Consider the following 27,151-nt stretch of genomic DNA (forward strand, 5'->3'; position numbering starts at 1 on the left):
AATAATAGAACTTCAACGAATATCATAAGAATTACCTTGGTAATGTCACGGGTTATGTTACCCTGCCATGGAATCAAGGGTTCACCACCAATCTTTTATATATTATATTTTCGCCCTGACACCCAAATTTTATAGTTTACCCTCAAGAAGAGTTAGGTTTATCCCTTGGGGTTGCAGGGGACAATCCCCGCAATGTTGATAGTTCACCTTCACATTTACCATCAGTTAAATTTTGGGGATACGAATCACCTTCATGTCTTGGGGATTGAACCTTCAATTGTTAGGAATTAACCTTTATCGTTAAGGGTTTACCTTTAACGTTGGAGGTGTATCGTCAACGTTGAGGCTTCACCTTCAACATCGAGGGTTCACCTTCAACTCTTGGGGATGAACCTTCAATTGTTGAGGGTTAATTTCCAACTGTTGGAGATGAACCCTCCATTAATGATGGTTTATCCTCAACTTTCAGGGTAATCCCCTAAATTTTAAGGCTTACCCCCATAAATTCAGGATTTTTTTCCGTGAGGGGAGTACTGATGAATTTCAAGAATATGCGGAGGAAATTGCGCGAATATTTAGTAAATTATATCCATGGCATTATATGCCTACCTCTTTGCCCCATATTGCAATCCATGGGTCACATATCCCAAGCTGCTCAAGAAGCTAGAAACAAAGACATCAAAAGTGTTCGAGAAACTTCATGACGAATGAATTTGAAACCAAATACAATGGAAGATGTTTTCAATCGGCTCATGGTAACATCTGATCCGTACATTTCAAGTATCTGTGAGTTACCCCAGAAAATTATGCGCAGTTTAACTGTGGAAGTTGCTCATAAATTTTTAAACCAATTTCGTTCATGGCTACGTTTTCTTTTCTTGCTTTGCGACAACGAATCACCAGTTTTCATATTCTAGTACAAGGAAACTGAAGCGGGTGTGCTTGGTAAAAATTGTGTAATGTAAAGTACATACATGTAGAATACCTGAAGGCATCAATTTTCCGAGAATTCTAGGCCTGCGTGTAATTCATAAGTACAGAAATTTTCATTCATTTGAATAACACTCTGTTACTCTTACGTTTCTATATCATTATAAATTTCTACATACCGTCAATATCTAACTGGACTGCAACTGAGTTCTCGTCTATCATTGCCTTGATAATTGGCAACCGAAGTTCAAATTCATTAGCGTAATTTTTTTCTCAGAATATTCTTCATTTCCATAAGTATCCATCAAGAACCATTAATAGCAACGGACACCATTCCTGGTACATGGTGGGTGTCGTGTATTTATTTATTAGAATTTCCTTTTAAAGTTTCTTTGTTTTATTACGGAGATATAACAATTATGTGGGTGTCAATAACGAGTGTGGACTTACAAAACGAGTATTAGTAAAACTTGTTCACTGCCTCTTACGGAGTCTATCACAACAGAGAGATCGGTAATATCATTGTGATTTTTGACGTTTTTGGCGACATTTTAACCTCGATCTATTATCCATCGGGCGAAGAACGTCTAATTTGCCACAAAGGCCTCTGCACTGGATAACGTAACATCTATTGACTAAATGATATCTGACTGAAAACGTGTCGTGAATGAGAAGGGCTTAAAAAAAGTTTGGAAGGTTCTGTTGAAAGTCACGGACATTTGCTAGCCATGTCTTTTATTGATCTTGAAACTCTCTAGCAACGGGGAAGCAATAATTCAAGTCACAGATACCACCCATACACCAAATCGATCCCATCTGCCCTGTATCAAACATACATAGGTATAACGACAGTGAATGATTCGTAAAGCACATCCTGAACCCACACGTGATCGCAGAATGTAGATACCGATGACAATAACGTGGGTTAGGTTTGAAAAATGTAAATAAGAATTGATTGTCCTAAACTTAGAGTTCTGTTTCTGCAACGATGTCTCTATCAAAGTACACGGTATCGGTATTTCCTCATGTATCACAGGGCTGTAGTTAGATTGTGGGAGAGGAACTCTTGGAGGAAAAGAAATACAAACCTACAAGTGTACTGAGATGACGTGGGTTGAAGTTTTCCTTTACACATAGCTGACATTGAGTGACACGGTTTCTATGCAACACCAAGTCGTACAGATTATAAGAAAGCGTTCGGAATTTACATTATGGAAATTTCGTTCAATCCTGAATACTTGGGTGATGAATTTAGAGTACCCAAAACTCAATTATACCGAACAAATCGTCACGAGACGTGTAGGGCATTTTTAAAGATGACAAAATCGACGTCAGTGAAAATTGGCTCATACGGATCAACCGTATCTTCGCAATCTGAATTCAAATTGCCACGAATTTCAAATTTTACATTACCCTGTAAGGCTAAGTTTTTTACAACAGATTTAGTGCCCATTCAGTATGACTAAATCGTCGATTGCAATTTACAAATATTCTTCAGAAATTTGACAATCATCGATCTGATTGATTGCCAATAAAAAATCGTAACCAAATCTGGTTTGTATTTCTCCGTATCTGAAGGGTTCATAGTGTTGCCTCAAAATTTGAAAAAAATTCTTTTCTTGTACGAATACGTTAAGCAGGACATAATTGATATTACAAAGACATTACAAATGTCAAGAAACCAGCAAGTACCTATTGGGCAAGATATTGAAAGATGGTTATTTCAATTAATGAAACGAACGAATTGATTCGCTGATGTGAAACTACCTTTCAAATTGCAAGTGTAGTCATTCGACCGAAATCGTGGTCGTCATTTTTACAAAATGATAGATAATTTTCTTATCCGTGATGGTACGAACTCACCTTACGAATTTCAAATTGATTTGTCAATTGCTTTGTCTAAAATCTTAGTCGAAAGGTTGGTGTATTGCTACAAAGGCCACGAAGAATAAGAAGAAGAAAAATTTCACCATCGTCTTCGTGGATGCTCAATAACTGTTAAACAGTTCGTTAGATTTCGTTCTAATTTTAGGGGTAGTGTGAACTGACCAGGGTTCATGATCCCGCAAATTATATTAAACAAAACTAACAAGCGGTTTTAGAGATACGACCACCGCTACCTAGGATCTTGCTTTGCCAGCAAACTCGTTCGCTTATTACGGTAAAGTATATGCGTCAACGTATCAACATTGTCAACTGTCTTAAGGTTTATATATACATATAATACCAAGCACCGGGTCACTGCCAACGTGTTTCTTATGTTACGGACTGGCCATACGTTATATACTTGTAGATAAGTGCAGAAGTCTACAAAAGGGATCTACGTACACTGGCGTTGGCGTGAACTACGGCGTGCACCATTACTCAAAAGTTGGCAGCTCGCTTTGCTGTGGTCAAACGACTCAAAGGCCACTTTGAGTTAGTCGTTTGTTGAACGGGGGCATCCGGATCATTTTTCAACGGCAATTCTACTCTTGTTAGTTTTTTTCCTGGACAAGTATTGGTAAACTTGAATATTTTCACACCCAGATGTCAACTTTGATCAAACTGCAGTTTACTTATTACGAATGGTGACATTTAAAAAATCCTCAGCTCTGCTGGCGTTGATGGTTGAATCGAATGTGTAGTCCTGCTCGCCGGCTCGCGGTTCGATCAAATTGAATTTCAGGGATGAGTAACACGGTTCAAAGCGTGGCTCTATATGATGCATTCCATGCATCATCGGACTGTCGGTGGATTGCAGGAGTGAAAGTAGCTTACTTCTCGACAGTGTTGTTCTGTGCACACGAGTAAGCGTATGCGCAAACACGTAGCGTGTGGTACCCACGTGATACCCGCATTTTTGATATACATAGGTATGTTTACCTCCAGCGCTAGACTTACACGGCGACGCCACGGATTCCTTCCGTGCGCCATAAAAGGAATAATATCTCAGATGCTACACAAGCCATCCAGAGTGGGTATAGGCCTGTACACTCTTGTGCATAAATATTGACCTCAAACCTGCCCGGATGTCCTGTAACTATCTTAATCCATTTCTAATGTAAAATTACCTATTGAGATGGAAAAAAACGAGTAGATACAAAAAGATGTCCAAAAACATCTTTTATCATCGGTAAATTGTTTTTAACCTTTCAAAAAAACCTGACAAAAAAATCCATTCTTTTGGTCATCAAAAACAAAAAGATGTGCAAAACCCAAACGCAGACGGTGTTGTGTAGTGGTTTGTCGGAAGCCAAGTAGAAAACATGCTTTGTCACTAACAAGATCCTTTGCAAGTATTTCTTACGAATAGATACTATATGCGTATACGTGTACAGCGTGTCGTCAATTTTCGTGACCATGGGACTGAACAAACCACGTAACCAGTTTGGCTGATTTTCGAAAAAGAAATTGCTTACGTGTTGTTACTTTGTCAGACTTTTTTCACGTCCGGTTTCAAAAAGGCCAACGATCGTACTTTTAAAAAATGTGTAACTTTCAACTTCAGGAAATATTGCTTTGTGCCATTGGCATGCGTTTTTGGGAAATCTTGACTGATTCTCAATGAAATACGTCGGTGGAGTGAGAGTATTTTCTAGGCAGGATTCCGGATGAACCGATTTAACTGAAATTTTAACAGTATGCATCCAAAAAAAATGTGCCTGCATTACGCATAATATTCACGCCAACTTTTAAGCTTGAAATGAGCTTTGGGTATGGTACTTGTCTGATGATGATTTTGACTGTTGAATTTCGATATTTTTACTATATATGTACTTACATTATATTATATGCTTCGCTCGATTCTTGAACAAGTGATTCTTGTTTAAAGATATATCAAACCTGATACGAAAATTAAAATATAGCTAAATCAGACATAAGGTGCCTGATTCATAAAGGGCCTCAGGCACAAAAATAGCCCTACTTCGATGAATTCTTCTTTCTGAGTGTTTACTGTTTTGTATGGACGACGTTCCAACAAGCCATTCCCACTTTCGGTCTCCAAACGGTACATGGTGACTGACATTTCTCAAGATAATTCAATGAACTTTAAAATTCGAATGTCTGTCATTGAAATATGATTTTTGCTGGTAATTATTGAGCGTCATTTGGGGATCAAAAGTGAGACATGTTAATACCTTCAAATCTTCAGCGGACATGTTCTGCTACCTGGAAATAGGACTATAGCGCGATACTGAAATTTAACAGCTTCAAAGGACGGTTCAAGCTGTCGCCCGAAAACAAGGTCACAATAGTACATTACGTAACAAGGGAATAATCGACTTTTATTCCTGTGTAACACGTGCGACTTTATTTCCGACTCAACTCTAGCCAAATTATGGACTCGAAAATAAAAGAAGAGAAGAGAAAATCCTAACAATGAATACAAGTAGTGCACGGATGTAGGTCGGTGGGAGTCAAGGTGTGGGAGCGGGTCCAGGGCCGCAGGCAGGGGGAGGACCCCCACGTAAAAATATACATTTAGAAAAGTTAGGAATACAATAATAAAAGTGTGTGGGGCTTATAGTGAAAACGGTTGACAGCTGTGTTTTCTCTCTCTCTCTCTCTCTCTCTTTTCAAACGTCATGAAAACGTTGATGTTCGCCGTGCAGCTGACACGTTGTAGGCTGCACGGAAGAATCATATTATAGTAAATTGAATAGCGTACGCTCCTCCCTACTTCCTGTTTACACATTTTCGTCGCATTCAAAAAATTAACCCCACTTTGGGACTGCGCATTTGACAACCAAATGTACAATCATCAAGAATCCAATCCATCTTACCAATTCTTACGGAATGTCAATCATTGGCAAGGATCCAACACTCCGAATAACGGAAACTAAATGGTAAAAATCGACCAATCAACAAGGGTAAACAAACTTCTTATACCTACCCTTTCAAAACATTTCCGTTCATTTCCCTTCTCATGGTACCAACATTTCGAATCAATCGAAAATCAGGCTGCTACCAAGTCTCAGAATTTATAAAATTTAGCTGTTGACCAACTGTTCAAGCGACAATTCTAACTAACAAAAAATCGATTCTTCGACTTGAAATACTTCTATATAAAAAATTATAATGACATTTTTCCAAGACTCTGTCAGATTGAAATTAAACTTAAGCTGATCACTGTCGTGAATCCGAAACATGATAATTAATAATTCACTCAAACTGTTTGTTTGTAGTGTTGAGTGTCGTTAAAAAACATAAAAGTTTTAACATCACTGCAAACAATTTCTTTCAAACGAACAATCAGTGATCTTTGCAGTTAGTCACACGAGCACAATCGGTGATTACCGTGGTAGAAAGAACCATCGATAAATCAATGGTAACAAATGAAAAAACAACTCGGCTTGAATTTCAATAAGAACTTTAGTAAATATATTAAAAATTAAAAATCTAAACAAATTTCTTGAATACGATACCATAATTCTGGTATTTAAAAAAAATCTTTCATCATCAAATTTTTTCATTTGACAGCCAGATGTCGATTGATCGTTCGGACTGAATTAAGGTAGCTATGAAACTTTGCAAATAATTGTTTATTCAAACTAAAAATTTCAAAGATTTAGTTTTTTTAATAATAAAAAATAAAAAAAAAATATCTCACGAATTTGAGTGGAAACCATTCAACAAAGATTCAGTTATTGTTAATACGTTATAAAACTAGCAGATCGTCGCGGCTCCACCCACAAGTATTTTCAAATGCTTCTCGTGGCAATACTATTAGACATAGCCATATGTTCTCCTGGACTTTTTTGTCGAGCTCATCGAGACCTGCAAAACTTAGGAACATAACTTTTTTCTATCTGTAAGCGTTTACTCAGCGTTCATATAAGTGTGTAATTCCGTTCTGACTTTGCTTAAATATATCATTATATCTCCAAAACTATTAATATAGTTGTTACTAAATTGAGTTCGAATTACGAAGCCTGTGGAGCGTGCGTAAGGCGCCCCATTTCCGAATAGTGCGGTAAATCTACTTTGACGCATGCGTACAACTGGAATTCTATATTTTATACGCTGCAAATATTACACTCGTTGGAAACCACTCGCTTTCCACACTTGTAACACAACAGTGTATAGTGTATTGTGTTACAACTTCGGTAAGTGGACGATTTCCGACGAGAAAATTCGAGCAATGTAACTTACGATCAATGACACAGTGCGTAAAATTGAATTATCCGAAAGTGCGCATGCGTCAATATTGTTTCACTAAACTGTTCGAAAATGGGGCATCTTTCGCATGCTCTACAGGTTTTGGAAATTGTACTGTCCGAGCAAGGGTTGAAATCGTAAATTGTGTTTCAAATGCGGATAATGGGTGAATTCTGTCCGGCGTGACATTGTCAGTGTGCTCGGCAAAGGCGCGTGCCGTAATCACACGAGTCAAATATTGCTCATCTGTTAGTGTGACACATGCTATTTTTTCCGACATCTGTGAAGGAAAGTTTAATTGGAAAAGCAACAAAGGTGCCACTGGGGGCTCATAAAACTAGAGTTAAATAACTTATGTTCAATGGCACAGTGCGTAAAATTCAGTTATTCCAAAGTGCGCATACACCAAAGAACTTGACCGAAAATTGTTAAAGACCACTTGCGCAATGGAAAATTTTGAAATTCGGTGCAACTTGACGAGGAACGGTGATGGGAGCTTCGGTACAATAATTTCCTACCGTTACCGACTCGCTCATCATTGTAAGCCCCATACGCGAGTTATTAAATGTAGGGCGCTACCATTACCCCACTACCGTTCAGGCCCTTTTACTTGCTGCAAAGGAATACCTATACTTGGCTGATTTTAACAATTATCGATCAACGAATCGGGGTTAGGTAACTTATGTTCAATGATACAGTGCGTGAAATAGAATTATTTGAACTGCGCATGCGCTAAAGAAAGCTCTAGTGCGTAAAATCGAGCATTTCAGTTGAGCGTATACGCCAACATCTTTTTACCACACTTTTCGAAAATAGGGTACTTTGTGCACGCTTCACGGGTTTTGAAAATCTACGTTTCCAAGCATGTGTTGGGAAAAAAATGTTCAATTTTTCGAAACATTTCAAACTTTCTTTGTTCGAAGAAAAAAGAAATATAGATCTTGCATCGACTACACTCACAAAACCATTCGAGCATTCAATAGTCTCTGCACCAGCACGTGAGTGGAACTTGGTGGTCGAATCCCAAATTATTTACATTCCATAGTTAGGTACCTAACAAGATATCTAAGTATGCTATTATATTTATTCGATCATAGATATTCAGACATAGTGTGTAAAGCATGAGATAATTGGAAGGCCTCCACATTATAAACATTTTGACCTGTGCCAATCATTGGATTTGACCGACTTGATTGATATCGTTTTACTATTGCAATATGAATTACCGTATGACTTTGAATCCATCATCAAGTGTAATTGAAACCTTCAGTGTAATACATAAAATCGATTTAACTCATAAATAGTTGTAGAACATATGTCAACTTAAATCTGATAATTTATTACTTTTCGTACATTACGTATCAGTTACTCTCAGTTGAAGTCGCGTGACGATGTTTCCAGTTTCAACTACGATGACGACAACTATACAACTCCAGCTCGTCACGCGCTTGCGCAACCTTGTAAACTAAATTATTTCAGGTTCTAAGAGTAAAGTTCATTGTCTTAAAATGGGCACGAGTATCTTTGTACGGAACTCAACCCACAGAGATTTCTCATGCAGAGAAATACAGTTTTATGTTAACACGCGAGATTGTACAAATCCTCAAAGTGGTATGTTTTGGGATATTTGTCAGGAAGTCTTTGAGCTTGAGAAAATTCAGCAAAATTCAGATGCGATTCTCACGAGCAATCAAACAAACAGTGGATTCATATAGTCAATTGTTTAGAAGGCACGATACTAAATCAACGCAACGTTTTAGTGTAGTATAGTGTTTATACATATTTATTTTATATACATGTATTTAGTATACACATTTTATCACCTCAATGTTACTTTCCGAAAATGGCCGTTTAATCAAGTTATCGATCGTGTTCTGAACAATGACTACTAAACTTCGACGTGCAATCAACGATTAATATTCTGATTCCTCGATCACTCGTTATAATGAAATCGCAATGTTAAATTTCCACGCAGCGTGTAATTTTCATTTGAACATGTAAGAAAGAAAGAGCTTAGAAATAGATATAATCAGCAGTTTTATCGATCCCTTAAATGCTGTCCCTTTTAACAATGTTAACTGATTCATAAAATATTTTTTCAGGACGGAACGGTGGAAAAGAGCGCTACTCTTGACATCGTGGTCACTCACACTCCTTCAGTCAATACAACTCACGAAAGCACGTAAGTAACATATCTAACTTATTTACTTCCATTGACGTCAGTTGGAAGTTTTCTGTATCGATTACTGGGCAGCAGAAGGGGCTATTTCGGAAAATTCGAGAATGAGCTACCTTGAGAACGATATATTTAGTGAGATGAATGAAGCGCAGATACTGTATTTAATATAGGCTTTTCTTGAAATTATTCGGTGATTTTGATGGTGCCACGCCATTACGACGCTTATTGGTATTTTCGTCTAAGCTTTAGTGAGATAAAAAAATCATTAATATAAATACTTTAAAATAGACAGTGAATTTGATTCATGCCGCTATTCTGTTGCGTGACAAATAATATATTCTACTCTTATACTCGGTTAACTGCCGGCCCGATAGGCACACTTTAATGCCACACAAATTTTTTCTTGGAACCAGCTTGAGTTCATATCATACCTCGAGTTCATATAGTAGTCAATGGATTCCAATTCAGCTGAACCAGTATTTAGTAAAACAAGGAGAAGATAATCTTGACCAAAAATTCATCCTGTTTTTGTAATCTCTCTTAAATGTTTACAACATCAAATGATCAGTTCACGTCGGTCGTAATCTCTTCTCTTCTCGTCTCAGTGGGTACTTTTTATTAATTTTATTAATAGTGTATCGTATACATAGAGTATTTGTCGAACTATCATATTCGCAAGCCACCAAGATCTTCAAAATACAAAAATAGAAAATATTGGTATTAAAACAGAAACTCAAGTATCGACCCTACGTTTCAAATCTTTTCAAAGTGTAGTTGAAAATGTGGTAGATACGATTGATTTCAACCTATCATAGCTCATTTAATTCAAACGAGTATTTCCAACAAAGTCACGGAAATGGCTCTTCTTTTCAATAGTTTATTCACTATTGTCATTTGCTGATCACAATAAGTATCGCTGTGATGTTGTAACATTCGATATTTAATGATTTTGACATGATAAAAAAAATGTTTCAGTGTCTTTGTACAAAATAGTTTTTTGAATGAAAGTTGCCATCCAAAAGTGACAGAATGAAATTAGTATAATAGATTTATCAACCATTTTGTAGCAATTTTAAATGAAGTATTGATATGTAACCACGATTTATACTTCAGTGTTTGACATTATCGTAAGTTTGAATAAGTCCTCCTATCTTACAAATATCATAATTTGTGATGAACAGTCGATATATATGCCACCTTTTTGTGATAAAATTAATATATAGTATCGATTTTTAGCCCACCAATCTCCTAAGGCAAAACTACGATTAACGATAAAATCAAAGAAAACCTCTTTGTGTTGGCGAATAAAAATCACATGCACCCAACTTGAAAGGCTTTAGTCGTACAATACAATAAAAGAAAGAAGTTTTGTCGTTATTTCTTTCTCTTACGCACATGAGTTGATCCCAATGATCTAATTGCATGTACCTATTTCATTCATTGCCTTGATTTATTTATACACGGTACTAATCTGTATATTCTAGTTCTCGTGACCTGTTATTAGTTGCATTGGGTGTAAGAACGCGGCCCAATATTTATCTGGTAGTCTATTTGAATCGTTCAGCCTTCCACACAATGGATTATGTGACACACATCCGCATTTGTTCTAGCCCTACGGGCATCCACAAGATTCGATCATAAGTGATTCTAGGCTAATGTATTCAACGGGTACTCAATCAAATTTCACGTAACAGCGAAGAGGATTCTGTAGGTATAATATCCCATGCAGACTCTCGGTTTTAAGTGTTTAACTCCAACGATATACCTATAATTTATAATGATGACCTTAAAAAACCATCAAAACACTTTGCGGCCGCAAAATAAACATCCAAGCGGTTATTATACCCACAGGTATCCGAACACGAGAATCAATAAAAAGTCTGAAATCTATCTACTGTTAATTACACTGTTTCACATTAGGGTAATAATGTACTTTTTTAACTTCCCGCTCATTTTTTCTGGATACATTTTGTATTGATTTCATCAGTCCTGTAGTTTTTGAATTATTTGTGTAACAGGATAAAAAGGATGGGAAAATTTGTATTTGGTAATGTTTTGAGGTTTCAGAACACATCTCATTGTCAGCGGGAAGTTCTTGGGCTGAACTCATTAAGATCAGCCAAATGGAACACTCATTTTTGCTGGAAAAAGGTCCGAACGTTATTTTTTGCTCAATAACAAAATTCTCGCTAAATAAGTACTTGAGTAGTAATATGTACTCAGCTCAAGTCTATAAAGAGGTAGCTCATACCACGCGACTCTCTGCCTGTATTGAAGTAACGTTTAAAAAAGTATATGCCGTCATATAACAAGATCGTCCAGGAATTCTCCAGAATAACCGTTCTGGTATGGTTTGACAATTGGACTGACTTCATTTTAATATAAATGATAAGATACTTATTTCCATGGACCTTAGAATGTCGGATTCAGTCCTCCGTTTTGAACGATAGATACAAAAAGCCCCATTTGGTAATATCTGATTTTTGGTTGCGCCTACGTAAAAAAACAGCAATGATGTTTTTGACAATAATTTTTTACTTATCCGTACGATTTATGCGTACAAGATCATACTCAAGATTATTTCGTAAAATTCCTCGATGAAACTAAAATAAGTGTAATATTTTTGAATGTGTCATTGAAATAGGGAAAAATCACAAGCTGTGAGATATTTCTTAGGCTTGGACTACGAATCATATGCTTAGGGGGGATTTTTCGTCCAGCAAAAACTAGCGTTTAGACACTGTGCCAGGAAAAATAAAAGTAAAAACGTTATCCTAATCTGATACAGTTGACCGAGTATAGACCGATCTTAATAACATTGTAGGTGTTTAGCGCAATCAATTTGAAGTCGGAAGTGGAATTCTTAGTCCCTAATTACACCTCATTGGAGAGTGAAAATCGTTACTAAACTTGATGCTTTCTCTTTTCTTATCCTAGGATCGATGTAATATCGAATTGAATTGGACTCCTATGGAGCACCAAAGACCTTCGAAGAGAACAAAAATTGAGATGAATAAAAAAAAGACACTCTTAACGGGTACTATTTTTTTCCGATCTTATCTGTTACGTTGTAATCGATTCATGGCACTCGCTATTGGCGGTCGTACATACACGGTGGATTATACGATGTTGTACAAATGTACACACCAAACGTCCAGTTAGTGAACACAAATTGATCGCGTTATCAATCAGTTTTCCATCATTATAGATGCGACGATGTAACAATATGGTAATCGAACGATGGCTCAATGCATTGATTGCCTTCCTATAACTGCCGTCCAATTAATATTGTATTGTGTAACAAACTTGGAAGCAAAATCGGTCCTTTCAGGTTGAGCGTAAGTTTGCAAGACCTGTCGTTACAGGTGAACACGCATACGATCCGAAGGCAAGTATACCTAGTCCAAGAGTCAGGGATTTTTTTCTGCAATCCTCTGCATAATTTATTTTCTTATTGGGAAATGTTCAGAGGCGTCCCCTGAATGTAAATTCCAGTTCGCGGGACGTGAGGGTTGAGCTTTAGCCGCCATCTTGAAAAACACGTGTTATCAAATATCTCATAAGCCGCGTATCATACGACAAAAACAGTACAGCTCGTTTTCGTAGATAATAAAATTCTCTACAACTTTTGTTTGAAACTTTTTTCTGTATAGTCTATAGGTTTATGTATATAGCATGGCAAACGTTTTAATTTTTATAAAAAATTTACTTTCCTAGGACTTAAGAGTGGTCTTTTCAGTACTCCGCATATATGCGCATTTGCTGACTCACTCGATCGTTATAGAAATGAGTACTTTGTGTACGGAAAACCTATATGAAAAAATAATGAAACATGCTCTCGTTATATGAAGTCCATTAATCTACCAGCTCAGCAATTCATAAGTATCAATTTTATCCGGTGGGGCCCACCCATCAAAATATCACGTTGATCGCTGTGATTTTTTAAAGCTTCGTAACAATATGAAATCGGAAATCGGTTGTCCTTACGGAAGAAACCCCCAATTTTAGTCCCAAAGTAACTCTCAACCTCTAATGGGTAAATTCGTACCCCCTAATTTAGGATTAACCTCGAAGTCGAAGGCTTACTCCCAAGTCGAGGGTTTACTTCCAAGTTGAGGGCTTACCTCTTAAGTGAGGGTTAACCCCCAAGTCAAGGGTTTACCTCCAAGTTGAGGGTGAACCTCCCAATCGAGGATTCACTTTGAAAGAATTCTCGAATCAAGAGCTTATTATGTCATTTTATTGGGATTATAGATGTAACGGTATTACAAAAGTGCATTACACACCATTAGTAAAGACAATAGAAACTGAGTAATCAACAAGTTGTCTGGTTCTTTCTCATTTGATATCTTGAGGCAATCATATACATCTATTATATATGCATTTGGATATTGATTTTTATCATTGAATGCCACGAAAATGATATATTAACATTATTAAATTATTGTATATCTATACGAATTCGCGTTTAATATAGAAGAAGGGTATAATGTATCCCCACGCACAAAAATAATCTTAAATAAAATTTAATGTACGTATGTATAATTCATACAGCCATGAAGAATTATCTATACCCAATGCATTCCGTTCATTATTATATTGTAATGAAGATGTATGCGTACATGTACAATGTACATACACTATATGAAAATATATAAAATATTCAGATTCGATAATTTTCAGATAATTTCCGAGAACTATCATATAAAAAATCACCGAGAAAATCGAAGAGGGTCAATGTTTTTTGATTTGCCGAGTTGGCGTGGGAATTCCCATGTATAGTGTAGTTTATGATTTCTAATTTCAACCCTGAAAAAACTAAGTAGTATTCTTTTGGGGCGTTGCATAATTGCATGCAGGGTAAGTAAAATGCAATATCAATAGTGATCCTTATACTATACAATGCGATGGTTTAATTCCAGCGAGTTGCTCGAAAGTTAAATTCAAATTGAATCATTGGTTTTGCCATAAATAATATACAGATAGATCATTTCAGATGTTATTGAGAATAATAGAACTTCAACGAATATCATAAGAATTACCTTATATTATATTTTCGCGTTGACACCCAAATTTTGTAGTTTACCCTCAAGAAGAGTTAGGTGTATCCCTTGGGATTGCAGGGGACAGTCCCCGCAATGTTGATAGTTCACCCTCACATTTACCATCAGTTAAATTTTGGGGATATGAATTACCCTTCAATGTCGAGGGTTCACCTTCATATCTTGGGGATTGAACCCTCAATTGTTAGGAATTAACCTTTATCGTTAAGGGTTTACCTTCAACGTCGGAGGTGTACCTTCAACGTTGAGGCTTCACCTTCAACGTCCAGGGTTCACCTTCAGCTCTGGGGCTGAACCTTCAATTGTTGAAGGTTAATTTCCAACTATTGGAGATAAACCCTCCATTAATGATGGCTTACCTTCAATTTTTGGGGGTAAACCCCCAAATTTAGGGGTTTATCCTCAACTTTCAGGGTAAACCCTTAAATTTGTGGCTTCATCCTAAAAATTGAGGGTTCTTTTCCGTGAGGGTGGTATACCACGAAATAAGCATTTGACCGAGTCTCCACGTGAATTCGATCGTGTTGATAATTGAATTATATTTAACAATGAAAACAGCTTTTTCTACATTGAATCAACTAGAAATCAAATGATAAGTAAACTCGTGCTGTTTTACACCTTTGTTTGGAAATAGCGATCTGAAGCTGTCCTTCCAATGCCTACAAAAACAAATAGCTTATTATTTATATTATAAGAAAGCTTATAGTCCAATTGTCAAACTGTATTTCACGTTTATTTTGGAAGATTCCATGATGGAATGAGTATACTTTTTGTACGGTATTTGAATTGGACAGAGTCACATGCAATGAGGCACCTCTCAGACTTGATCTAAAAATCTTATACTTCGGGAGGATATTTAGTTCGACAAAAAGTAACTTTTAGATATTATTCCGGAGAAAAAAGATCTGTCCCAATCTCAAACGGTCTAAAGTACAATATAGTATGCTTCGATTTACGCCTAGGTAGGTGTGATAAGATCGTACGTACTTCTTACATCGTGTACTGCCGCTGTATTGCATTTGTCGCACTACAAGTACAGAATCAGATACCATGCATCTATTTTCGATTCCAGTTTCGAGCTGCCTTGATCTCTGATCGCTTTGAAGTGTAATACAAAGTAGCATTTCTTCGATACGACGTCACGACATCGATGTCACTGAGAAGTCATGCGCCTGCCTCTCCTACATGCGCATTCGGGGCTTCGACTAGCCCAAGACTTGGATCAGATTAGATCGTGGTTGCAATATATCCCCGATTAAATAATAGACAATTTGAATATACATTATAGACGGTATAACGCACGAAAACTTGGCTGTGTATAGGCATTTATACATGGACTGCAAAAGCATTATACCTGTATGAATGTTACAAAAGCCGCCAACCTATTTTCAGTTGAGCACGAAATTATGCGAAAAAATTTTTCGCCTGCGGTGTCTGTTGTGAGATTGAAAAAAGCCGAGCAACAAGCACTGGACCCTATACATATCCTCCTCGCAAGTAGTTTAACGAACTTGATGTCGAAAGCAATTCGTAGAGAATCAAATGCTCTCCAAAGTATCCATTGAGCGAAATCCGTAGTTTAAATGATTCGAAAGTTACATTCGTCCTGACAAAATTGCATTTTTGTGGGAAATCTTAGTATCTAAAAAAAGATTCCAAAATCAATTCCGTATTATTAAGTGCAGCTTAGTACTTATAATTCTAAAAAAAAAAAATGACAACTTTCCCATTTTATTCGGATGAAAAAAATTCGAATTCCAGCAATGACCTTTTTGAAAACTGGATTTCAAAGGTATCCTTTCACGAGGATCTCTGTGGTTGCTATTAACAAGTTTTCTGCTGTGAGCGAGAAAAAATATTTGCCTCCAACGGAAACACTCTAGTGTACACAAATTCGCGAAGAGGGGCAAAAAAGATGATAGCCTATGGCTATTAGTATCAAGTATGTGGTCTGTAAAATACGGTTCACTCCTAATTTCGTATGGATCCTAACGTATTCTAATCATGAGATGAAGATCAGTGTCTTTCATGAATGTCTAGATTGACTGTTTACGCGATATACGTGGCCAAATATCCATAATGTATCCGCAAAGTGGCGCCAGTCATCTCGTGGATGGGATCTGGTTGGGTCGACTACGGGTTCGTGGGTAGGAATCGTAACCACCTACGTGCTGGAACAGAACAGTCAGTTAATTATAGTCAAGCACCGGTAAACAGTTGAGAGATCTTCACGGCAAATAATGACCCCAATAATTGCCTCTACAATAGGGCTGTGTAATTAAACGATCAATCCTTATAGATTTCAATTAATTGCTGAAAAATAATTTGCAATTATTAAAAGCAAAACAAATAACGATCCTGACGTTTAATTAGTCGTTTCAATTAATCGTTTTCCCAATTAAACTTTGGCCGGTAAGTGATTAAGAAGAAAACTGCGAGGTGATTATTCAATGAACATTTCGCTAATTGAGGGAGATTGAGTACGAATGAAATTATGATAAATAATGTAAATTGTAAAAATTTCGAGCAATTAACTGGAAGAACAATTGATTGAATATATCGATTAATCGATTAATCAAAAACACGATTGAGCGAAAATAGTGATTAATCGATCCAACGAATCTTCCAATTAATTAATTTTTCGATCGATAGATTAATTGATTTATTATTAAAACAACTGTTCAAAGTCTCCGATTAATCGATTACGCAGTCCTAACTCGTATATAATATGTAGCCCTATGTGCGTGTATTATATAATAACCTAATCCACGTCGTATGAGTATATGCTATAGACATGCTTTATTCTCATGGTAAACCACATAACGTTTTCTAAGGATGACGTTTACATAGTTGTTTGATAACGCCGGAAGAATGAGATATTTGTACAGAGCGTGTGTCTTAACTCTGCACAAATTTCTAGGGTGTGTGCAGAGGCTGCCTAGGCAAGTATTTCGAGATAGGAAACCCATGGTTGGAAACTCATCCTAACGACTCTGGAGGGCTTTGAAGGATTTAGCTCGGCGCACTTGTTCGTAGTGTAATAAAGCAGATGTGATCACGAGCGGTCTAACGTTTTATTCGACCGTAGACAAGACGAAAACCTTAGAAAAGAGAGATCTTGTGTGAAATGAACAACACGATAAACATTGCAATGAACAAAAAAAAAAACAACAATTTCCAGCGCATGTAAACAGAACTTGAAAAAAGTGATGAAATATCAAAGGCCCAGGCACGCCTGGGCATGTGCACAGTAATGCAGTAAAGGGTCCGTTTGAAAACATGAAATTCTGCTCTGAATTACAGGAAATTTTGATGCCAGTTTTTTCAGTGCAAAGTTTATCGTTTTGCTGATTTCACGTAAGAACTCTGTTTTGTAATATTGTTATATATATACAATATAATGTTGAGTGGGAAGTGATCACATCTGATTCATTTCACCACAGACAACGAGAAAGCTTCAAATGGTGACCAAACACTATGTACAGACAGGTTAAGCTGCTATTCAACATGTGTAATTACTTTTCATACTTTCAATGAATAAATTGAAAATTCACGAAGAGCACTCGTATTATCGGCACGGCCACACATTTTGAAGTACCTTATGCCAATATTCGAGCTTATCGTTGGCCGATTCTGCACGTGACGCACCGCTACAAACGCATACCTCACTTGGATTGATTGGGATGTTTATTTCAATTCACACTCAATTATTTTTAGCGATTGGCTATTCAACACTCTATTATAGCTCCACGCAAGATTTGTATTTAGCATGCCAGCGAACTAGTTCGGTTTCACGGCAAGCAAAACGTGTGAACCATTCAATATCGTCATCGGTAACTCTAATCTCGATGCTGATTTCCATGATGACGATCTATGTTTAATGTCTTTTCGAAAATTGGTGAACAACTTACCAGATTCCTGTGTCAAATTAAGAATTGCTTGGAATCGGCCTTCGTGAGGAAAGTTTGATCAACCTGAATATGATAGTGATAAATGTTTATATAACATTTTCCAACTGATACACGTAAGTTTGCTTGTATACATGGTATTCTCATGAAATGCATGAAATGTGTTAAAAATTAATTCAAAGGTCCCCGCACTATTGATTTTTGGGACTTGTGTCCGTGAGAACTTTTTATCGGGAGGATATGTACTATAATATACCGAAAATCCAGCCAATTCGACCGGTAGCCAATTTGCACGAGGATCCTGCGGTGTCCTTTAACATTCCACGTCCATAATTGAGAATGAGACATAACGTATGGAAACTTTTGGTATGTCAGTGATACAATGAAAAAAGACTAATCTCCAATATAAGATGCCTGAAGTTTATTATTATGATTAAACTTATTTTTGTTGCTGAGAGACTTGTAATTTCGTTTGGGTTCGCAATCAACGATCATATTTCATTCCAATCAGTGGCCACCAAGCAGTATTTTACACTCAGAAAAAAAGTATAATTGAAGCTAAATGAAAGTAATGTTTCACTCTCAATATAATTAATTATTAGTCCTACAACAGCGTGGAATCATATTTCAATTTATTCTAACGAGTTTAAGTATATAATTGCATCACGAGACAAAGTAAATATTGATAAGTCAAAATTTATTTGATACTGAAATGACATTAAACTTATTTTATGACAAATCACTCAATGCCGAAAGTAGTACAGGATGGAATCCATGCATTTTGAGCACCTAAGTTATCGGAAGTCAATGCAATTTATAACTCCTTCCATAACTGGAGAGCACTATAAAGCACTCAATGGCATCAGCTGTTATAAGGCATAATAGAAACTCGGAAGTTTTCGAACTAAAAAAAATTGTTGATACCTTAACTACGTAAGAATTTTTAAATTTCTCGAGTACGAACGGAAGTCAACTTCTACTCGCAATCAGTGCGAATAATTTCAAGGCAAATATTAAGAAATGAAAAGTGACGTTCATTACAGAAACCTTTTCCAATAATGACCGTACCTACTCATACCATGGAAAATAACGAGACTCGTTACAAATTGAAAAACCATGACGCAATGCCCATAAATTATGATACTTACAATTAATAATATTTGTTAAAAAAAGAAAAGAATTAGCATTGTGCCGATTTAGTATTAGTCCAGTGTTGAGGAATTCACAACTTTCCAAGTCCGTTATTATTCAAACTACCACAAACTCACGGACTAATAGTATTAGCTGACTAATCGTAACGGACCGCAGTTATAGCGCTAAGGCAAATTCGCCATAGATTACGCCATACATTCAAGGAGCGGATAAAACACGCATTATACCTATATCCATAAAACCGGTGGAAGTATTAAACCTCGGCTTGATCGCCCACGCTTGTTTAGCCCCGTAACAAAAGGTCGGAAGTCTTCATCCTCCGTTGGCTCGTCTAGCCTCATATTTTCTACAATCTTATCGCGACTACACAGGTATAAAAGATCTCAGCATTCGCTGTATTGAGTTTCGGCCATGGCTGTGTGAGCCAAGAGCCGCTATCTCCTGGCGCCAAAGCTTTCGTTACGTTGTGCTGCCGACGCCAAGCGAAGAGCGAACATTGGAGAACCCGGAACACGAACTTAAGGATGAATGAGAAACACACTCTGAAACAAAAGTTAGGAAATGGGTAAAAACTATTCGAGAAACCTCGTAGAAATATAACGCAGTAATGTATAATACAGACGAATATATGTCGTTTACCGTATTTACAAAAAGTTGTTTGCACTCACTCTGGAGATTCGTAATACTTTTTAGGTAAATGGAGATTTCTAGGCCGAACAGAATAGCCTCGAAAACATTAATATCGAATCAAAAACACCAAGTTTGATTATTTTAAGCTTGCGGATTATACAACCTTTTTTCACATTGTCGATATTTTTTGTCTCTTGATATAGCTTGGGTTATTCGAATTTGCTCAGATTCGTTACTACTGCGTAGCAGAAATGTTACTACCAACAAAAATTCACTGTGCGACTTAGAAACTACCAAAATCACAGTTTACATTCAAATAAGTACCAAAAACAATATCTTTCCTACACTGTGGAAAATTTCTATTGTAAATTTTCTAAAAATGTATTGGAGGCAATATTCGGGTTCAGTATTGTGAATTTACCGTACATGTAATAAGTAATTTGACTATCAGTAATTATGTGATTGGTAACTAATAGCAATATTTAGTATAATTACCAAACATTAGCGAGATAAATATCGTAATCTTGAACTCATTCGATTTATAATCTGAAAATTCAATACAGGAATTTTGAATTACAGTTTGTTAAATTTATTATACGAGACTTTATGGTAAATGTATACTAAAACTGTGAAGTAAGAAAAGTACATAAAAAACGGTTTGATAATAATTGATTATGTTAACATAAAAAATTATTAATATAAAAGTCTCGGGTGGAGCTATTTTTAGCACACATGTCATTCATGCAGTTCAAGCATATGTCATACATCTAATCTTAAATTCTGAGAGTCGACAGAAATTCGTAATCGAACTGACGATTCGGACCGTACTTGAATTATTATAACTGGCATATTTCGGCTCTCCGTGCATCGTATTGATGTAGAGTTTAAATAAAAGCTTTTAAAATTTAGAAACGTACAAAACTTGTCAAATACCGAATTCCATCGTGAGAGGAGAGAAATTTGCGATAATATTTCCAGCGACTAGGCCAAAGGCTTCTCTTCGCGGTAAAAGATAGTGCGTCATCTCGCGCGCGTTAATTTTTTTTTTTTTTTTTCACGAACTCGGTGCAATTAGTGACCGTCGATCTTGATTTGGCAGTTATTGGAAAAATTACATTTCTGTAAATTTATCAAACGGTTTTTCACTTTACCAAACGTTTGATTAAGAGTATGGGTCCGATTCATAGCGAAAGGCACATATATGTAGTCTTCGAATTTTTCTAAAGGCCTGAGTTCTCTTAGCATTTATATAATAACAACAACGTACTTACAGGCCTGGTTTTTTCTTTCTCGGTATCTTTTAAGTATACATAATGCAAAGAAGAGAAAGAATACGGAATGAACGAATACTACTGCGGATACCCGACCTAATGGTCAGTTTGAGAAATGTAACACACGTGTAACTTTTTCAACGTATTCAACAAGGCAAATGAGTTGACGCGATGTCACTGTTGTTACACCATAGAAAGGATTTGTTGACTTTCGTCAATGATGCGGAAGAAATCTTCTTTTTATTTAAAGAAAATCAAACTAGGCAAATCCTGATCTTCAAAAATTGATTCTCACTTATTACATGCTCATTTGTTCAATTTGTTTCAATTATGTACAATTTTTTTTTGTTCTTCAGGTAATCAACCAGGTGTCAAAATTTTGTTATAAAATTTATGTTACGTACAAAATAGAAGTATTGTAGTAAAAGAAAAGGAAACAGCAAACATTATGACAATAATGTCATGCACCTGTTTGTTCATTACAATAAAATAAAATAACAATGACATGTTACCTAATTGACTGTTCACTCGTACAGGAATCGTCTATACGAAACGAGTATTTGCTGATATGTTATTGTCAACTCAATCGCTGTTAGCCACGAGCCTTATTGGCTTGCGGTGCTCAGTAGCGGCATAATAAATAATCCTATGTACATCGATAACAATTTTTTATTCATTCCTTCTCCAGCTTTGAATAACGTTGAAAGAATTAATTTTGAAAATATATTATGCATATTTTTTAATTACAGAATATAACGTGATCGAAGAAGAGCCTGGCCTTGAGGTAGCCCCGGCTCCTTGCGCGGGCTACAAACCGGGCGAAGATGATCTTCAAACCTTTGATTTCATCAGGAGGTATAAATTGGACTTGCTGGACACTCAACGCCCCGGAGTAACCAGAGTCAGAGGAAGTAATCGCATGCAAACGGCGTACAGATTGGACAGGGATGCTGATTTGACCTTACCAACAAGGTAATTACTAAAGTAAAATAATTTCTACACCGCATTCCTTCGCAACAATCGAACCGAGACCAATTTCAATTCGACAAAATCCAATTTGTGACATATTTCTCTTGTGTCCAATCAGTGTCACAGATTGCTCAATATAGTTGATACTTTCATTTTTTAATCGGTGATACACTTCGAATGCGTTTTAATTTACGATCGTGAGTATCAAAAAGTTTACAGTTTGCATACAATTTCATTTTTCACATACATGTATGTCTTTATAAACTTTTTTCCCTTGAATATGCAAGGACGCAGGAATTTTTTTAATCACGACGCCGAAATTTGCAATTGAAATTTTACCGCTAAAATCGTTTGTACAATTGTTCGAATATCCGACAAACCATACGAGCGATTCAGAAATCGCGAGATCATTCACCTCGACTTCACTTGTCGACTTCTTCGAAATACAAGTACTGTGAGTGAGTCATAAACTTACGACTGTATTTCATTACCTATGAGGCGCCATCGAAGTCTCGCGTCCGAGAACGAAGCATAACGAACGACTCCCAGATTCAGTCACGCCACGTCCGTGTTTCAGCAGATTTTACGATGTACCAATTATATTGCTGGTTATGAAGTAAAATCCGAGAGGCAGCGAAATCCGATTTCATTGATTCTAATCATGTTTTGAAGAGGGTGCTACCCTGGGCTTAACCTTTTAGAAATGACGAATGCCTTCTATTTCAAGATGCGGTCAATTTTGGGTAGAACATTATTTAGAGTTAGACACGTCGCGATCTATTTGTGAAACTTGCCGCTCAGCGCCACCAGATAGGCAACTGAAGTTACATCCTAAGTCTGCACTGCCATTTCTGAAAATATATCCTTATCCTGACTGACGAAACCGCGGTAACTGCCAACTCAGATCTTTTTAGCAACGGCAGAAGAGTCCTCAAACCTAACTTTGGCTATCTATCTGCTGGCACTGATTGTAAGCGGCGGGTTTCTCAAACAATTCTCGGTATATGAGGTCTACATCACAATGCGTTATGTGTGTAACGCACACATATGAAAAATACAAAAATTTCATGTGGCTGAAGTTAATAACGTTAACATAACTAAACAGCAGGGAAAAAATCATTTATGCGCAATTTGAGAATGACTTTCAAGGATTCGGCTTTTCAAAATAAGAGTGTGTTTTGTTTATCGTGGTTTACTAAATTACAGGTATTCTTAAATTTGGGAAATGATGATTTATCCTAAATATGCATCGTTATAGTAACGTTAACTTTATCCTCATACAATTTCCAAGTTCTGTGTTGTTGTTGCGCTATTTGAGTGCGAGTATATTTGATACTGTGCCTAGTTTCTTGTAGGTTTAAACAGGCTGGCCATCGCTGTCTAATTGGGACCCAACGCGAACTGTCAATACGCCTAGCATTTTGAGGTTATGTTGACTCAAATGCAAATCCGTCATATTTTGGCAAGTATGAGTTCTCAACGCAACATAACCTCGAGATGCCCTTACATTTTGATTGATAACATCCATAGACATATAAGAAAAGCTCCATATAGTACCCCTCTATCCTTGTCTAATCGCGCAGGCGCGCTCAGCGTTTTTTTAGTAAGAATGAAATATAAAATAAATGGAGGGTTGGAAGTTCTTATATATTGTACATAAAACATAAATTAGAAGTTATAATTTAAAAATAAGGATAACACTAATAAAACGTTTAAATTAAATAATTGAATCTTAAATCGTAAAATGCTGTTCATCATTTTTATTAGGTAACAAACATGAATAATGCACACAAGTACATACTGTATGATCATGTACTGTAGTAAAACGTTCAATATTATTCCGCTTAAAACAATACGTAAAATCATATTATATTTTCGTAATATATAAAAATATTATTTTACAAGAAATTTATAAGCATATCTTGCACGAATATTCTTTTTGACTCATTTGACTTTGGTTATTAAATACTTATAAATAATTTGAAAATACTTAACAAAATTATTGTCCTTTAAAAATCGTGCGATTATTGTTCTGCATGCGTATTCTTTGGTTTTGACCTTGTAAAAGTTGACCACGCAGTGTGTACGCGTGTCCGCGCGTGCGCAACTAGACGAAGACAGTGCGATCCCATATGAGGGATTCTCCGTCAACTCGGCCACTTTTTTTTCGACCATCTCAGATCTCCCCATAATTGGTTATATCAAAGTAATACTAAAAGGTACTCTATGTAAATTTTTTCAGATTTTTTAATTCATTACTTGAGAAATTGCCGTTTTTTTCGAATGAATATATCTCGGAAAGTTGAAGTAACTGAAAAATAATGACTCTATATAAAAGTTGCAGTTTTTTATTAGCTTTCGAGAGGAATTTTTGAAAAAATTTTTCCGTTCCGGTAACGCTGATTTTTTACCAAAAAAGGAAGAAATTATTTTTTTTATTCAAAAAGGACCCTTTTTTTTGCTGAAAAAATTGCAGAGTCTTCCAATATGTGTGACAATATCGCCAAAAAATCGCCAGAGTGGCACGGATCGAGGTTCTAGGGTAAAAAAAATGAAGCCACACAAATTAATTTTTTTATACCGGAACCTCGACCGCATTTGTGTGGCTTCGTTTTTTTTTACCGTAGAACCTCGATCCGTGCCACTCTGGCGATTTTTTGGCGATATTGTCACACATATTGGAAGACTCTGTAATTTTCTCAGCGAAAAAAAGGTCTTTTTTGAATAAAAAAAATTATTTCTTCCGTTTTTGGTAAAAAATCAGCGTTACCGGAACGGAAAAATTTTTTCAAAAACTCCTCTCGAAAGCTAACAAAAAACTACAACTTTTATGTAGAATCATTTTTTTTCAGTTACTTCAAGTTTCCGAGATATATTCATTTGAAAAAAACGGCAATTTCCCAAATAATGAATGAAAAAATCTGAAAAAATTCACATAGAATACCTTTTAGTAGTAATTTGATATAACCAATTATGGGGCAGATCTGAGATGGTCGGAAAAAAAGTGGCCGAGTTGACGGAGAATCCCTCATATGCAACTTTCTCCTATTCCGCTATCAACTTCTCAGCCCGGTCACGCGGTCTATTCTTATATGTCTATGATAACATCTGACAGCTACTCAGTTGGTCAACCTGACAAGCAGACGAAAAACTCGACAGAAATTAGTTGAATCTGCCAATAGAATCACATGACTTAGTGCGTGCGTATTTAATTGCATAGTATCCTGATTGTTTGACGTTCACGGCATAAATCACCTCACAAACTTCAAGTGTGTGGTTCATTAGAAAATACAAGAATTGAATGAAGTGACAACTTTTGGAAGAGGTTAAGGTATGAATTATTTGGTTTTAAGTCACGTATAATTATCATACCTATTACCATTCTGGGCCACAAATGTCCTCTTCATAAATCGTGGTAGTGGTAGAGCGAAGCAACACAAAATAATCAGAGAATTACAACATGTGAGACCTGCTGAAATAAATGTGGCGCATTCTGAAAATAATCTGCACTTATCGGCACGTGTGAAGACATCGGTTTACTTTTCCCCTTTTTTCTGTTTCAGTGATATTTTTCCCTCCGGATTACCAGAGGAATTCAGTTTAATATGTACCTTCAAAACGCGAAAGTGGCCAAACCGGCCATGGCACGTAGTGAGGATACTCGATGTCAAAACACGGCCACAATTCCTGATCACTTTGAACCTCAAGAAACGGACTTTAGAATTCTCGATCATGAATTATGACGGAAAACTGCAAACAGTAGTCTTCAATAACATCTCCGTGAGTACTTATTTTTTATCTAGAACTGGTGCGTTTTTTCGCGTTCAAAGTCAGTTAAGACCGAAGACTTCGGTCACTTTCGGGATGGTCGAACTCATTAGTGTGAATTACAGTCAAAGCCAAGCTACGCTAGAATTAAACTCCTCGAAAAAGGCAGAAAATAAAGTCTATTTCTAATTAGAAATCGAAGAAATCGCTTTTATCGGTATAGCGAGTGCTTCTTACGTCTACTTGAGCTTTTATGCATAATTTACGGCTGACTATTCGACTTCACATCTCGTACGTCAGAGAAGATTTGCTGCTAGTTCGGCGATTAGCGGTGATGATCGATATCACATAATCATGGATAGAAACAATATCGGAGTGAAGCTACAAGTAAAGATTATTAGGCCATTTCACTCCTGGAGTGGCTATCAAAACTTATACACTATACAGTGCATTATGCCCATCGTTAGTGACGATTCCGTCTGTTTTGCAATGAATTACGTCATGGGAGCGGCACGCGGGGATGTGAGGCACTAACCATATACCTACACGCTAGGTGCCATATTTCAAAGCGTAAGGCCCGCATAAATCTCTGCTCCAAACATATGCATATCGAGTTACGGATTCTTGCGTAATTGTTCAGAGCATATTCGAATCTAGAAAAGCACACGATCCAGCGGAGGTTGACCGGAACGCGTATCAAACTATAACGAGCTAACCATATCCTGACTACATTTGTGCGCGATGCGTCATGTCAAGCAACGGTCCGAGATTACCGAAAATTCCGTTACCGAGGATCCGTTTTGCTCTATAATTGACAACTTGTGCACTTGTTCAATACACTCATAAGCTGACAAGCTTGGAGATTGTTTTTTCAGGTTCTTAGGCAACATTTTTGTTCATTCGGATAGTTCATACGTAAAAGCTATACCGATGTGAAAGTATGAAACGTAATTTCTCGATTTTGTAGTCTAAATTACAAATTTGAAGAATAAAACAAATCAATCACGTAGTTATTTTCTCATTGTATATGTATATACATGACATATATTTCATCTAATTCGACGGTCACTTCTTGATCATAAATGTATAACTCGGTGTTTTTGAATATTTATCGAAATGCTGCAGGTAAGTAGATATTCG

General features: G+C 36.6%; 1 protein-coding gene across 9 annotated transcripts in view; it reads left to right on the forward strand.

Moving 5' to 3' along the window:
- LOC124177516 (collagen alpha-3(IX) chain-like) overlaps nucleotides 1-27,151 on the forward strand; it is a 95,106-nt gene that overhangs the window by 40,892 nt on the left and 27,063 nt on the right. For 8 of the 9 annotated variants that reach the window (XM_046559941.1, XM_046559943.1, XM_046559939.1 and 5 more), the window contains exons 3-5: nucleotides 9,174-9,253; nucleotides 22,024-22,246; nucleotides 25,807-26,023. In XM_046559941.1, the coding sequence (XP_046415897.1) occupies nucleotides 9,174-9,253; nucleotides 22,024-22,246; nucleotides 25,807-26,023 (520 nt within the window). Of the gene's footprint in view, nucleotides 1-9,173; nucleotides 9,254-22,023; nucleotides 22,247-25,385; nucleotides 25,575-25,806; nucleotides 26,024-27,151 lie in introns of those variants that run through there. The other variant, XM_046559947.1, reaches the window with a different exon arrangement.

The sequence above is a fragment of the Neodiprion fabricii genome, chromosome 3 (genome assembly GCF_021155785.1).
Source record: "Neodiprion fabricii isolate iyNeoFabr1 chromosome 3, iyNeoFabr1.1, whole genome shotgun sequence".
Lineage (NCBI taxonomy): Eukaryota > Metazoa > Arthropoda > Insecta > Hymenoptera > Diprionidae > Neodiprion > Neodiprion fabricii.